General features: G+C 39.2%; 1 protein-coding gene across 1 annotated transcript; it reads right to left on the bottom strand.

Annotated features, from left to right (window-relative positions):
* Positions 1 to 232: 232 nt before the first annotated feature.
* LOC137267799 (sodium- and chloride-dependent glycine transporter 2-like) lies at positions 233 to 12,896 on the bottom strand. Its single transcript, XM_067802238.1, has 11 exons — positions 12,775 to 12,896; positions 11,796 to 11,927; positions 8,107 to 8,353; positions 7,001 to 7,133; positions 6,433 to 6,567; positions 5,630 to 5,733; positions 4,613 to 4,737; positions 3,673 to 3,785; positions 3,348 to 3,479; positions 1,991 to 2,090; positions 233 to 312 (listed from the first exon to the last, which is right to left on the bottom strand). Exons 1-11 carry the CDS (start codon positions 12,884 to 12,886, stop codon positions 233 to 235), a joined length of 1,413 nt encoding a protein of 470 aa, XP_067658339.1. The 5' UTR covers positions 12,887 to 12,896.
* Between the last annotated feature and the right edge of the window lie 2,427 nt (positions 12,897 to 15,323).

Genomic DNA, 15,323 nt, shown 5'->3' with positions numbered 1-15,323 from the left:
ATAAGAACATTATAATGTAAATGAATATAAATAATACATAAATAAATAATAAATGTGATATATTGCAACTAGTGGAATATCAAAATGGCATCACATGGACATGTAGGTATCTGATGTAAATATATTAATTATAAATGTTATATACTGCAGTTAGTGGAATATCTGAGTGGCATCACCTGTATTTTGTCATGTATCACAGAACAGATGTCTTGGCACTATTATCGACAATAAACTACAGCCACATGACCTTCCAGACATGAGATACTTGGTAGCCAATCATCATCGCCAGATCATCATACAGACGGTTTGCACCTGTTTCAGAAGATACAGACATATTGGAACATACTGGAAACTTTGAACACTCTGGTATATTAACATGCAACATGCATTGATGAGACACACAGACACTCCTAACAACTCGAGGGCAGAGATAATCAAGAAATGTTTTGGTTGCTTTTTGAGGCTTTTATTTGTACATATTTTAAATGTACAGGTCACATATTATATGTTGTAATCAACAAACTAGGTAACAATTGCATGCTCTAAATATTTTCAAGAGAATATGCAGGGCTGAATTCAAGATGCTATCCTGCTTGCACCAGGTGCAACCTATGACAAGAACCCAGTTGCACCAGACAAACTCCAGTTGTAATGCAGTGTGTTAAAACATTAGAAGTTTTGGTGCATATAAACATATTTCTGTGATGTAGTTCCCATGAAACCATAGCGACAGAGACAAAGCTGATCCCTGTTTACAAGAACTGTCATAGCCAAGAAGTGTCTATGAACATCTTTGATTCGGTGCCATGGCTCTTCAAAGTGTAGGAGCTGACATATGTATGCTTATAATGTTAGACTTATTGTTGATGCATTTCTCAAAAAAAGACCTGCACCCATAACTAGGCTATTTTTTAATATTGGGCTGCACCAGTGCAAGTAACGAAGCACTAAGTCAGGCCCTGATATGTATTTACCAGTATGTAAATATGCTAATGTCTGCTCTATACAGCTATAAATATACATATATATTGCTGTATATCAAGAAATGTAAAATGGGCCTATTGACTCCAAAATACAGCATTTGTTAGTCACACCAAAGATCCAGGTTTGATCCCCCATATGTCTTTCATAAAGTCCATTTCTGTTGTTCAACATGTTTTGATAGATGATTGGTAAAAGCAGTGTAAAGCTTCCTCACTTCACTTCACTTCCTCACATTATATTCTATTGTAAACCAAAAGTCACTGTGTTCTGTAATCTGATTGGTTGAAAAACATGATCAAATGGTATTAGATTCCCGGAAACTGCAAGACTATTCACTGCATATTGACACGTAGAAACACTGCAAACAATTGTTTTGTTGTGTCATCAACAGTGGTGACGTCATTCAAATCATATTGTGACGTAAAGTTAGAATGACGTCACAAATGAGCAACTCCAGATGCTACTATGGGAACCAGCTGAAACGGACAGCTGATGACACTTCACTGCTGTACCCGTACTCGATGTAAACAAGTGCAGACACTAAAACCCTTTGGTTTACTTTTGTGTTTACACACGTCAGTTCCAAATGCATTCCCGTGCTTCAAATACTCAATAACACCTTGAAACTTCTTATCAATACTACTTTGTTTTCAGTTTATATTGTTGACATTTCCATTTGTCAATAAAACGTCCTACCTGATGCTCTTGTCCTGGGTGTTGCTGTACAAAGCGATCTTAGCACAAGAATATTGTAACTCCCATACTTTATACTGACTTAGCAATAAAATTGCTTTGTCTCAGATGGATGTGCTCCCATTCAGCTATTTATTAACCACTACAATTTAACATCTGCTGAATAACAGAGCATCTCCATCAGCAGATCTACATGCTTAATAGTCATGGAAGTATCTCCGGGGAAATTGAACATATTGATATCCAAATTTGACATAATTTTGTACAATGAACACATGGCAAGGAATGTGCTCCACATTGAAACTTTGCTTACCATATACCCATGCCAGAACCAGCACTTCTGCTACCACCAGCACCATGACTGATATACTGGCGATGTACCAATCCATCAGTGACAGAACATAGATTCCTCCCTGGAACAGTGTAAACGGTGTATTTAGTTGGGGAGGTACAAAGCTCGGAGCACATTAGTGCAGTAGTAAAGCACCTGTCTATCACACTGATGGTCAGGGTTTGATCCCTAGTGGAAGCACCTTGATTCAGGGCTCAAGGTTAGCACATTTGGGTAGTATCCTTGGACAAGGTTCCTTGTTCCACAGTGTCTCTGTTCACCCAGCTGTAAAATGGGTACTGTGATGATGTGCTGGCAATTAGAATGCTTAGTTTATTGAACCTAACAGGCAGCTGAATGGATGAATGAATCCCAGGGAGTTTCAAAAGTATCAGAAAGTATGACAGTGCCTATGACCAGGGATAGCAATGTACATAACACCATGAGCACTATTATTGCTAGAACTAAAACTATCCTCAACAAATAGCTTTACCGTCATAGCTCATCTGCATGAGCAGCTTATAGAGGACAAAACTGTGAAAGTGAAAGGTTGTAGCTGTTAGGAAAACCATGTAAATTTGATTGATGGAGGGTCCCTGCCTGGGTGGACATAGCTCACCTGAGTCAGGAGTGATCATGCTGGGATGGACATAGCTCACCTGAGTGAGGGGTGATCATGCTGGGATGGACATAGCTCACCTGAGTCAGGAGTGATCATGCTGGGATGGACATAGCTCACCTGAGTGAGGAGTGATCATGCTGGGGTGGACATAGCTCACCTGAGTGAGGGGTGATCATGCTGGGATGGACATAGCTCACCTGAGTGAGGAGTGATCATGCTGGGGTGGACATAGCTCACCTGAGTGAGGGGTGATCATGCTGGGATGGACATAGCTCACCTGAGTGAGGAGTGATCATGCTGGGATGGACATAGCTCACCTGAGTGAGGAGTGATCATGCTGGGATGGACATAGCTCACCTGAGTCAGGAGTGATCATGCTGGGATGGACATAGCTCACCTGAGTGAGGGGTGATCATGCTGGGGTGGACATAGCTCACCTGAGTCAGGAGTGATCATGCTGGGATGGACATAGCTCACCTGAGTGAGGGGTGATCATGCTGGGGTGGACATAGCTCACCTGAGTGAGGGGTGATCATGCTGGGATGGACATAGCTCACCTGAGTCAGGAGTGATCATGCTGGGATGGACATAGCTCACCTGAGTCAGGAGTGATCATGCTGGGATGGACATAGCTCATCTGAGTCAGGAGTGATCATGCTGGGATGGACATAGCTCACCTGAGTGAGGAGTGATCATGCTGGGATGGACATAGCTCACCTGAGTGACACAGGAGTATCCCAACATCAAGGCAGCACAGCACAATACAGCTGTTATTGGTAACTCTAACCCCCTCAGAGATTTTGGGAATGCATCAAACATGGTCATAAAAACTGTTTTCACGTGGATCATCTGGATAAGAAAATTGCAACATATTTATGCAAATCATTATTAAAGATCATGATATCAACACGATCTCCACTGTCATTATTATCAATGGAGTAAACTGAAATGGCTCTGTAATCACATCTTAAATTTTTCATATTTTGAACTTCATTCAAATGTAGAGGCAAGACTTGGAAATCAATAGTATAAAAAATTCTACCACGTTTTCCAGACCGATGATGAACAGCGACAGAAAGAGTATGGCTGAACAGAGTTGAGACCCAGGCATTGTGGACACAGCTTTGGAGTACACCATGATTGCTAGACCAGGGCCTGAAGTCAATAACATAAAAGTCAGGTTTTCTTGATGAAGCTTTGGGTTTAATTTGTGATCTACTAGGATGACAGTTTGATATTTTGTAAACAGAAATTTCCTGATATTTCACTTAGTTGTTCCTTACCTTCAAAATCCCTCCAATATATTCTATTGGTTATTCTGTTCATGATTTAAATTATTATCTCTTTATTGTAAGTTTATTTTCGAAATCCTAGAACTAACTGCAATGACAAGACATAAATGGAAATTTTAAATACTCTCAGTTTCAAGCTGCTAAAAAAAATCATTAAGTGACAGCAAAATGCTTGAAGCAACAAGGAAATCAAAACTGTTTTAAATAATTTCAAACATAAAAAAATAATTAAGAAACAAGAACATAATCAACACAAAAAAATACAAAATTTCATATTGTTGAAAAAGATTTGGAATATCAAAATTACGAAAATATATTCAAAGTGATGAAAAATTCTCAAAAATTTAATAAATATGTAGGAACAATATGTTAATGAGGAAATGTACTGAAAACAATCATTTATGCTACTATTTGGATTTTCCACTATCAACATTGCAATAAACCTGTGACAACAAACTTCCTCTCTGACACCTTTGAGGATCTAGGTAAAACAATACTCAGTCACTCTGGGCCATGTTTCATTTTGGCAAACAGTTCAGGTTTTATCACTATCAAAGTCTATGTTACAATATTGCAGGTATATTCACATTTTGCATAACTCCCAGTACAATGAGATGGACCACATATGGTTTAGGCATTATTGTACTGCTCAATCCTTATTGGAATATTTTTTATATTAATCACACCCACCTCCGTTTACTACATCTGAGACTGGCAATTTTGTTTCGTTGGCCATATTACCCAAGAACATGAAGATGATGAATCCTACAAACAGGCTGGCAAGACAATTTGCCACAATAATAACTACAGCATCTCTGAAAGAAACCCACAAAAATATGAAACATAGTTTGGAACATGTTTGTGCAGTTTATGGTGATATAATATTATCAACCTGATCAGCAGGAAATTAGTGCTGCTTCAACAGGACAGAAGCATATAGACATCTAAATATAACTTGCAATAACCATACTGGGTGTCATTAATTAAGGGTCTAATGACACATAGCACATTAATGAAAACTTCCTCAGAATAAAACATAACTAAGAGTGTCATCATAATGTCCAATGTGTTGACAAACATGATACATCATAACACACAGACAAAAGGTTCAAACAGCACAAGTATTAATTGTATAGATCAACTCCCCAAAATGAAAATTACAAGCATGAAGCACTTGGTCATATAATGTCTTGTGTACCCTTATCGCACATCCAAGGCACAGGGGCACCTTGTTTTTGTGCTCTATTTCAAGTACATCAACAAAGTTTGTGGAATTGTATTTTCCATTCCTCTACTAGAGCTCCGTCCAGTCCTGCAAGAACCACTGGTAGTGGACGATCCATATTCACATGTCGGCCAAGTCCATCCCAGGCATGCTCAAGCGAGGACTGGTGAGCAGACTCACTCTACACCTTGCTGCTTAAGGAATTCCATGACAATGCTGGCCCCATGTGGTGTAGCATTGTCGTCTTGCACTATTGAGGGTTGACCATAAAACCCATGCATGGCCTGCAGGAATGGCATTGCTGTGGGAGCTTGAATCTTGTCCTGATACTGCTGTATGGTAAGATTATCATCAACCAGGACATTAAGCAGGAGTTATCCCTGCCCAAATCATAATCAGTCCCAGTGACTTATATGCTGCAATACAAACATCAATGAAAATTAAATACAATGAGCCCCCTCGAGACAACAAATAGTCCTTACCTGTAACAGTTATTGTTGAACCTACTGAAGCTCGCAAAGTTGGACATTTTTCCCCATCCTACTCCAACAGAGAAAAAGGCCTGGGCCACAGCATTACGCCACACCTTAAAGACAATGAAGGAAATAACAATGAAGTTCATTTGCTGACTCCTGTAAGAGTTGTTACATATTTATCATTTGTTGAAGCCCACCTTTCATGAAGAAATTCTACATGCCTGACCTTACAGAGCTCTAGCAACCCATTGAATCTGAGGATTGGGTTTGGTATGCTGTCCTGAGTGAGAATACCCAGCAGTAAATTTATTGAATCTGAGTCAGAAGCCTGAATGTTTTGGAAATCAGCTTTGTGACAGCCAAACAGGTGCCTGAAGCCCAAGCAGCCAAGTTGTTGGACCTTGTAGATCAACCCTTGAGTGGTAGGAATTCCCACAATGACTTGTCTAGTCAAGTCAGCAGGAAGGGGCCAGGGAGAAATGCCTATACTCATCCACAGCTGGCAACTTGTTCGAATCCCAGCCTGAGACTTATGGTACCCTTATGGTAAGATAATCCTTGGTGGTGGGAGACAGAACAACAGATAACACATTCCTTGGTTTTTTTATTTGTACAATATTTTTATCAATATATTTTTATCAAAATATTGCTACAACTTTCAAATATATGGAGATCAAATAAGACCTTTTCTGAAAAAGAGTGACAGTTTTCTCAAATTATACTCACTTTATCTACATGACATCACTTTCCAAATGGAAGATTGTACATCAGAAGTACGATATGCAGATAGAAATGGGCATAAAAGTCACCTTAATGTCTAACAGCCTCTCCCACTGTGGTACAAAGTAGTACTTGATTCCTTCCCCAGCACCTGGCAGCAGCGATCCACGAATAAGCATCGATACGAGAACCACATACACACCCGAGACAGCAAGACAATGAGCCTGCAAAAACACATACGTCAACTGACAAGGTGTTAAAGACGTACACACACAGCATTAAACTACTAGTTCATCAGTTTGTGTTTACAATAAAAGAACATACAGGAAATGTTTAAGCCCATGCTTGTTTAAAACAACATAAACGATACTCAGATTTCAATTCAGTTCCTCTATAATTTATCAAAACATTTTTTCCAACGGTTCTTTGGTCACCTCATCACATGCTGAGTTTGCATAACAATGTCTTAACACTTCTGTGACAGTAAATGAAAGCGGACGCTTATTCAGGCCAAAAAGAATTAAGCCAATTATCACCTTTTGTTGTTTAATGATCCTAAATTCTTCTATTATTCTTCCCCAATTACTTTCCCATTACAGCAAAAGGCAGTAAAAATTTTTCACCGTGGCCCCAATACGCTGCCGTAAGTAACAATACCCTGTCTGCAGAGGTGTTGATATTTATGCTATAGATGAACACTGACATCCAGGCACCCACTAAACACAAGAGCAGCTGCCACCGAATACTTCCAGGGTCACCGATTCCAGTGGACATCTGAAGCAAGTGTTTGCTGAAATGTACAAACAGATCACATACAATTACACAAAACAGTTTATTCACAACTAATCTCACTAGATCCATCACAGCTACATGTATGATTTCATTTCTTCAATGTGAAGTGAGCGAGTATGCTTTTAGCAATAGTCAAGCAATTTCATGGCAAAGGACACCAGAAATGGCCTCAACACACTGTTCCAAAGTGGAGAAATGAACCCTCGTCTTCGGTGTGACGAGCAAATGCTTTAACCACTAGTGCTGGCATTGCCACACAGCCTGTGATATGATACATCACGATACTGAAACAACAGTCATGATGATCTATTGAAAGCTATTGTGCACTGAAGCTGCAATGCGATATAAATTCCAGTAGAAGGGTGAGAAGTCTTCAATTCCAACACCAACTATACAACACCTCAAGATCATAACAAAACCATTTTAAAGTATTTCTTCTCATTCCATCACTTTTTTTCAATGTATATTTGAAAACGAGGTAGGTATATACACAGACATTGTGAAAGTTAACGCTATGTCTGATGTAGTTCTTGATGCGTGAACTGACGAGAAAATCTTTACTCATGAAGGGAATGTAAGTAAGCATAAATTTTTATCATCAAACGAAAGTAAGTCATTTTCTGAATTTCATTTTATCATAAACCAAGCCATCCAGAGTTATCTAACTTTAGGAAACATCATGATGAAACATTTGGTGTTTCACTGTGCCAAAGCTTGAATGTTGTTTAACAATAAGCTATATTAAGAGATCATTAGGGTAATAAATTGTCACACAATGTTTTGAAAGGGTGTATGGTACTGAAAAACCCTTGTAAATTCCACAAATCTGTAAATTCCATAAATATAAATAAATATGGAATTTACAGGGGTCTGACAGTCCTGTACTTCCTTTCAAAACAATGTGTAACTAATAACATAACCTACAATCCTACAAATCTGCTGTGTTAAACAGAATTTGCCCAATAACGAACCTCCAGTATTCCTCGGTAGATGAGATCATTGGAGTTATGACATCAGAGGATAAGGGTGTCGTTTTCACATGTGATAACCCTGTACCATTGACCCCGACACACAGGTGAGTGTTCCATTCACTGGTGCACAGGGTCCATGGAAGGAATTCACTGAATGTGCCAAAGAGGTAGTAGAGGCTCCAGGCGAGGATGACGCTGTAGTAGATGCTGACGATACCGTTGATTACAACCATGCCATATCCTATACCTGGAATACAAATGTGTATATGATACCAAGTCGTAATTACTCTTCCTGTAAACATAAACATGCAAAAAAGCATTGCAACAGCAATAACACTTAACATTCATATACAAGTATGTAATTTTTCAAGTAAACTTGACAATTTATACTTATCCTGACTGATGCTTATAATATTTGCCTTCTCTTTCTATGCAAATCATACTGGAACACTTGAATCCCTTGTAGTTCCCTTGAAGAGAATGCAAAAGAGTCCCCTCACCCACGAGTTGCCTCACTTCAACCCTTTTCCCGCCAAACAGTCATGTCCCTTGCCATGCTTGGCATTCTCTCCTGAATAAGCACTTGCACCTGGCTTGGGCAGGCTGGCTTTCCACCATAAGTCAGGATAAGCATATATATCAATTTTACTTGAAAAATTACACATTTTTCCTTATCCTGATTCATGCTTATTATGCTTCCAGAAACATGGAAATAGTGGTGGCTCAGGTCATCAGCTGTCCTTAGATATCCTGTATTTCCCCCCATAGGAACTGCGTAATGGCATTTCCTGGATCCTGTTCTTCCAACCTCTGCAGTCAACTCTTGGGGACCAAATTTTGTCATATGTTCTGTAGGCCAAGTGCATCTTGTAGATTCATGGGGAATTTGCACATACTGGTATCTCCTCCTTACTCGTTATCTACAAACAACTCACAGATTATGATAAGATCATTACCATAAATATGCTGTGACCCCTTGCGACCAGGGTTGTATGGCATTGATCACAGCTTTCATCTCTAACTGGTTGACATGAAGATGTTGTTCTTGTTTCGACCACTTCTCTGATATCACTTTATTGTCGAGATATGCACCCCATCCTTGACAAGAAGGCCCTTATGGACTTCGTCACTCATGTTAATAACCACAAGGTCAACGAAATTTGAAATTGCAGGACGCTCAACTGGAGGTGTCGACCTCTGAACTCTCTTGACTCCTGATGAATTGGGATGTGTCAACATGCATCTTGTAGGTTTATGCTGGATAAATTAATCTGCTGGACGGATGAGTTGCCTGAGTTGAGGCAGGTAGATCTTCTTGAATTCCACTGGCTTGAAGTGTTAGTTTTGGCTGAATCTCTTCCCGGTGCATGTGAACATGAACTTCTCTGTGGAGTTCTTCCTGGGTACCTGGAAAACTGGGGAGTAGAAACCAAGAGTCAGATGATGTTGATCTATCACTTCTATAGCATCCTTGGCCAATATCGAGTTGATACCTTCTTCTAGCTTTTCTGTCTGGTCATCTGCTAATGGGACAAGGGTCACCGGTAGTGTGGCCTTCAGCTGCCCTCTGTAGTCTTCTCACAGTACTTGTGAAACTTAGTCATATTCCAGTAGTCCCATGGAATATTTCTAAAATTTTGACATACGAGGAATGTTAAATATAGTTGAAAACTACAACACAGCTTAATTTGGGTAAAGGATCTCAATATAGAGAGGATACAGTGCCACATACAGGACTCCAGTGCTCGCCCAAGCGGATGAAGTGACTAGCATGGCAAGTCACACGACTGTTTGTGTGGAAAAGGGTTCAAGGGAGGCAACTCTTGGGTGAGTGAACTTTATCATCCTCTTCAAGGAACTGCAAGGTATTCAAGTGTTCCACTATCATTCACATAGAAGAAAGAGATAAGCACAATAAGCATGAGTCAGGATGAGGAAACATTTATCACTCGTAACCTCCGAGAAAACAAATGAAGATCTGAATTAGAATTAGTCTTCAGCAACCCACGCTTCTAATGACTAATGCAACTAACAGCATTGGGTGGTCAGACTCACTGACTTGGTTGACATATATATATGTCATTATATCCCGATTGCGTAGATCAGTGCTCAAACTTTTGGTCAACTTGATTATTCACAGACCATCACCATATTGCTTGAGTTTTGCTGAGAGCAGCATTTAACAAGAGACCACCCAACCAACTCTCCCTATGAATTCTATGAGCAATAGAATATACAGAATACACATAAAAACAGGGGTATTTAAAGGTCACATGCAACCAAAAAATCAAACATAATTAAAACACATTTATCACTTATTCATGACATATAATATACATTGCTGCTTTTAAAAAAACAAATAAACAAAATTATAAGCGTACAATCGCGATTCAAAAGTGCAATATTTTGTACTTGGGCTTACTTCCCCAGAAACGAAGCCCTCGGGAGACCGAACCCAGTCTTAGCACCTGGATGTGCACTCAAGTGTAACCACGGATTCTGATTGGCTGTTACATTTGCTGATCTGCTGAGGGTTCATTGCGTGTACAGACAGATGATCTGTTTGATGGGCATTTTAGAAGTATAGCGAGTCACAAGAAAGTAAGATTCTTTATGGATAACAACTTCTTTGTGTGTACTTGATGCGTCGTTTCAGTATGGATTCATATACTGTTGTCAAACAAAATCATACCCACTAAAACAAGTCGTTATCCATGAAGAATGTATATAGAGATGTTGGGTTTTGAAACTACATGTTCTCCGAATTTGCGCTCGATCCAATCAAAAATGACATCAGTAGAGATGGTAAACTACTGCGTGGCTGGAATCTGTCATTCGTCCAAGTACAATGCAGGACTTGAAACTGACAAGAGTTTGCACCAGTTTCCGTCAGATCCAGTCATCCGAAAAAAGTGAATGTAGTTTGTTTGCAACCCACAGACATAAAAACATGTCATGTGTATCACACGTGCCTAATTACATAATGTGGCAGACACGGGACTCGGGTGCACGAGTCATAAATCAACTTATTTTCTTTATGTCGTATACTCTGACAGGTGTTAAGTTCAAATTACACATGGTCAATGATTGAAGCTGTGTACTGTATGTTGTCTTTAGCAGACAGGCAGGCAGACGTATAGGTGTGAATAAACCAGACGCTGAGCTTTCTCTGTGACAGAGACTGCTTACCACAATCAACAAGTTTTTTTTACGTAACGAGTAGATCATTTACTTGTTTGTGTACACAACCAAGATTAGACTACTGCTCACGACCTCAGACGCTGGGCATGCATACTGTTTCAAGCTCCGCGAACCTATTCACTGCGCATGCGTTATGGACGCAGCGCAGCACAGCTCTTGAAACCAGTTTTCCCCCCAGCGCTGGGGGGAATTTAGTGAAACGTTTGAACTCCGATTTCGCGGGCTTTTTTTTCATCTCGTTTTTTTCAACTTTATAGGTTGAATTGGCATTTTTTATGATTTGTTTCGGTAAGTGCATACCGAAAGGTACCAGAATCTGCAAAGTTGTGTTTTACGTTGCATGTGACCTTTAATAAAAATAACCATAAGTACTTAGAACAATTTGGGCAGTTTGTGATTTGTTCATTATTATCATTTTGACATTACAAAGAACATATGTTCAATCTGGAACATGTCAATTAGTAGTGCCAGATATGGCCATGTCTTACCTTGAAACAAAGGGCAGACAATCCATCTACGTCCAGGACCACGGCTGGAGAACTGACAGAAGAGCAAATCCAACATGGTGGCGGGCAATGCACACACAAGCATGGCCAACAAGTATGGGATGAGAAATGTACCTGCAAGGATGCCACAAGGTACATTAGACTGAACGGTCTCAAAGTCAAAACGTTTGTGAGCACTAGTTGTAAAATTCATGGGGAGTACACTATCAAAACCAATACTATTAACACCTATTTCCTACAATGGCGAGTATATCCGATATTTTTCATAAAATGCCCACAGGCAAAATATCAATTTGTCATTGTGACGTGACGTCATGAACAATGTCATGCACCAACGGAGGATAGTCAGTCCATGTTAGAAAGTAGATTTGGGTTATTTTCCCCAGTTTAATGACTTCAGTAATAAACAGAATATTATATTTATGTCCATAACATACTATGTTTATGACACTCGTGCCTAGATATTGGTATATCCCTCGCTCTTTCTCGGGAAATACCAACATTTAGGCACTCGTGTCATAAACATGGTATGACATGGACACTCATATAATATCCTCGATATACATTATATTGAAGGTGAAAATTCGTACAAACACTGAGATGATGAAGTTGCAGAAATATACATCACTGAACTGTTTAAGAGGCATTCAACAAGTCGTAAGTAGTAGGAATGAAAGTGGTTTTAAATCGGTACACCAAGTCAACTCTATTATACAACAAAGAGGTTGATCACATATAGAGGTTTGATATTCCCAATAAATCACAACTTAAGTTTTTAGAGGTTCTGCACAAAACTAAGCTCACTCACTCACACTGTATGGATAAACATGACTATTTCAAGTTTTTAGAGTTTTTACACAAATGCAACTTTAAAATATGGCCAAAGAAGGAATATTCAGGTACAAAACTTTTACTTTGAGACAAACAGTGGCTGACTTATTTTATAGATTAAAATGCTCACCACCTCCACTTTGAAAATAGACGTAGGGGAATCTCCATGTGTTGGATAGGTCAAGCCCTGAGCTAGCAAGACTGAAGAAATACAACACCCTGTCAAAACATCTGGTTGCCATCCTTGCTCAAACCAACACCATTTACAAGGACTGATGAGACTAACTCCAAGTTTTCAGGAAAGTAGCACCTTGTGACATATGCAGCAGAATCCAGTGATGTGGTTGTCAGACATTTTTTTATCCTAAGATGAAATAGAATATTATTAAAAATGTAATAAGAGCATAAACATAAATATCCTATTAATTTCTCTTCTCTCTCTTCAATGTTCACAGACACATACACACATTTTAAAAAATTTCTGTTTTAATACCCACAGCTGCAAATAGTTTCTGTGACATGTCCAACCATATATTCAAGCAAACCACAGTGCAAATCTGTTTCAGATTTTAAAGTCCAAACAAATGCTGTTTTGTATTTATCTTATGTACAACAGAGAAGCCATTTGTGGTATAACAGAACAACCACATCTGTGGCATAGTGGTTACAGCATCCGCCCGGCAAGGAGAGCATCGCAGGTTCAAAACTGAACACGTCATAAGAAATGATGTTCAAATATGATACTTGTTGTTCCCTGCATGGCACTCGGCATTGATGGTTAAAACAAGGACTGGTCAGGATATTCAAACTTAACTGTGGCATGGTAACTCAGTGAGTTAGAAGTATACATGCAGCCAAAGTTTCAGCTACTACAACTGTGTTTTGTTTATTACTTTGTCGGTGACCAGCCTTATCCATATTCTCCACTCTACTCACATTATACAGGTTTTTCTCTATTTCACACAACTCAGTGTACTTTATTAGCGACCTGCAAGTTGTCCCACAAGTAGAAGAATGTGGGTTTTTTCATCACCGATCATAATACCTAATAAAGTTTGTGCATGTCACAAAACTCAAACAGTTCCATTTTAAGTCATATAAATTTTGATCATCAATGATGTTGAAGTTATGCCATTTTATATATTGCATGTTTCCTTAGACTGTCTCTAATGTTAGCTTTACATGCCTTTGAAACTGTCTCACTTGCATCTTGTTCACCATACTGACAAATTTATCAGCAATTAGAGCCATTTTGGATTTGTTTTGCAGTAAGAACAATATTGATAGTCTATGGCAGTCAGTATTTAAATATATACAGTCTTAAGTAAATGTATAATTTCTGTGGCATTTAAATGACACAGGTAGCAATCTAACTAGTCAACAAAACAACTGGATTCACAACCTGAGCTGTGTTGCAAATTAATTCTTCACCAACAAACAACCCTGCGGCAGAGAGGTGCGCATATATACCATCCGGAAAATCTTTGGATTGCAGGATTTCGTACTTTCCCTGTCTGGTTGCTAAGTAACACTAGTAACAACTGCAGACAAAAGCTGAACGCGCTGCTTCTGAAATGTTAATTGAATAGCCAAATAAAAATATTTTCATGTTTGCTTAATGAGAAAATGTGACTGTAACTGCTTGACTACTTAGTCTTTTGGCGTAGTTTGCCCATTTGTCTCAGTGTGCAAGGCATCATTTCATATTGACTCAAATCGCATATTTGAAATCATTCAGACAGAATATATATCAAATGACATCTGTTAAAAACATTCCGCGTGGAACAGTGCCACATTTTCACATTGCTGCACACACTCAGATATATGACTTCGTCCGCTTCAGCCTCATATTTTATCATAACACAGACAATATACCGGTTCACTTCCGCCTCAACTTTACACAAAATAGCGACCGGACTGTGAAAAACCGGGCCGCACCAGCGTTTGATACTAAAAATGGAATGCCAAACATTAAAACGAAACATGCGCATCACAGTTCTAGTGATTGTCCCTATGATTATCCCTGATTGTACAAAGCGATCCAAATGGTTTGTTGTTTACGGCCATCTCATACGGATCGAAAAGAATTACCCAGTATACTCCTATAAGAACCAGCCAAGTGGGTACGATAGTGAACGTATCAGTTACAGATTTTACGATCTGCTCCCGTATCTCGCTTGAGCATTTCTAACTATAAAACTATAGCAGTTACGAATAGTCGCTTGAGCAGTGACCGTACTCAGTGGTTAGGTGCACGAGGATCTAGATCATGCAGCGATCACTTTCCTGTCAACATAACAATAGGCAAATATAAATAACACAACACAGCTACACAATCAACAAGGGCCAAAATTCTACTACAACGAAGCCGACTGGGTAAAATTCTAACACTTGTGTACCGAGATAAACCAAATGAACTATTGACAACAAAATCCCGCAAATCTTTAGCCCAAACCTACCAACTGCATAACTGATATTGCTAAATACTTCACTCCCCTTCAAATACATAAAGTAGACAAATCCTCAGGACCTTGGTGTACAGAGGAAAATAAACAGATTAGGGATAAGCGCAAAGGGCATTTAATAAAGCTAAATGGGATTACACCGACAGTGATACAGCTGTAAGTACAACAGCCAGGTCAAACCGCCGAAGCTAAACTCTGGCAGAAGTTCTGCGGT

The sequence above is a fragment of the Haliotis asinina genome, chromosome 16, assembly GCF_037392515.1.
Source record: "Haliotis asinina isolate JCU_RB_2024 chromosome 16, JCU_Hal_asi_v2, whole genome shotgun sequence".
Classification (NCBI taxonomy): domain Eukaryota; kingdom Metazoa; phylum Mollusca; class Gastropoda; order Lepetellida; family Haliotidae; genus Haliotis; species Haliotis asinina.
This window is presented reverse-complemented; position numbering and strand designations above follow the sequence as displayed.

Bases quoted from the DNA above. Each gene is read 5' to 3' on its own strand.
- LOC137267799 (XM_067802238.1), bottom strand. From the start codon at position 12,886: ATGGCAACCAGATGTTTTGACAGGGTGTTGTATTTCTTCAGTCTTGCT. The intron at 2,091-3,347 runs GTGAGCTATGTC...ACACTGTTCCAG, and splicing joins GATACTCCTGTGTCACTCAG to GGAGGAATCTATGTTCTGTC. The intron at 313-1,990 runs GTAAGCAAAGTT...CTTCTGAAACAG, and splicing joins GGTTCTGGCATGGGTATATG to GTGCAAACCGTCTGTATGAT.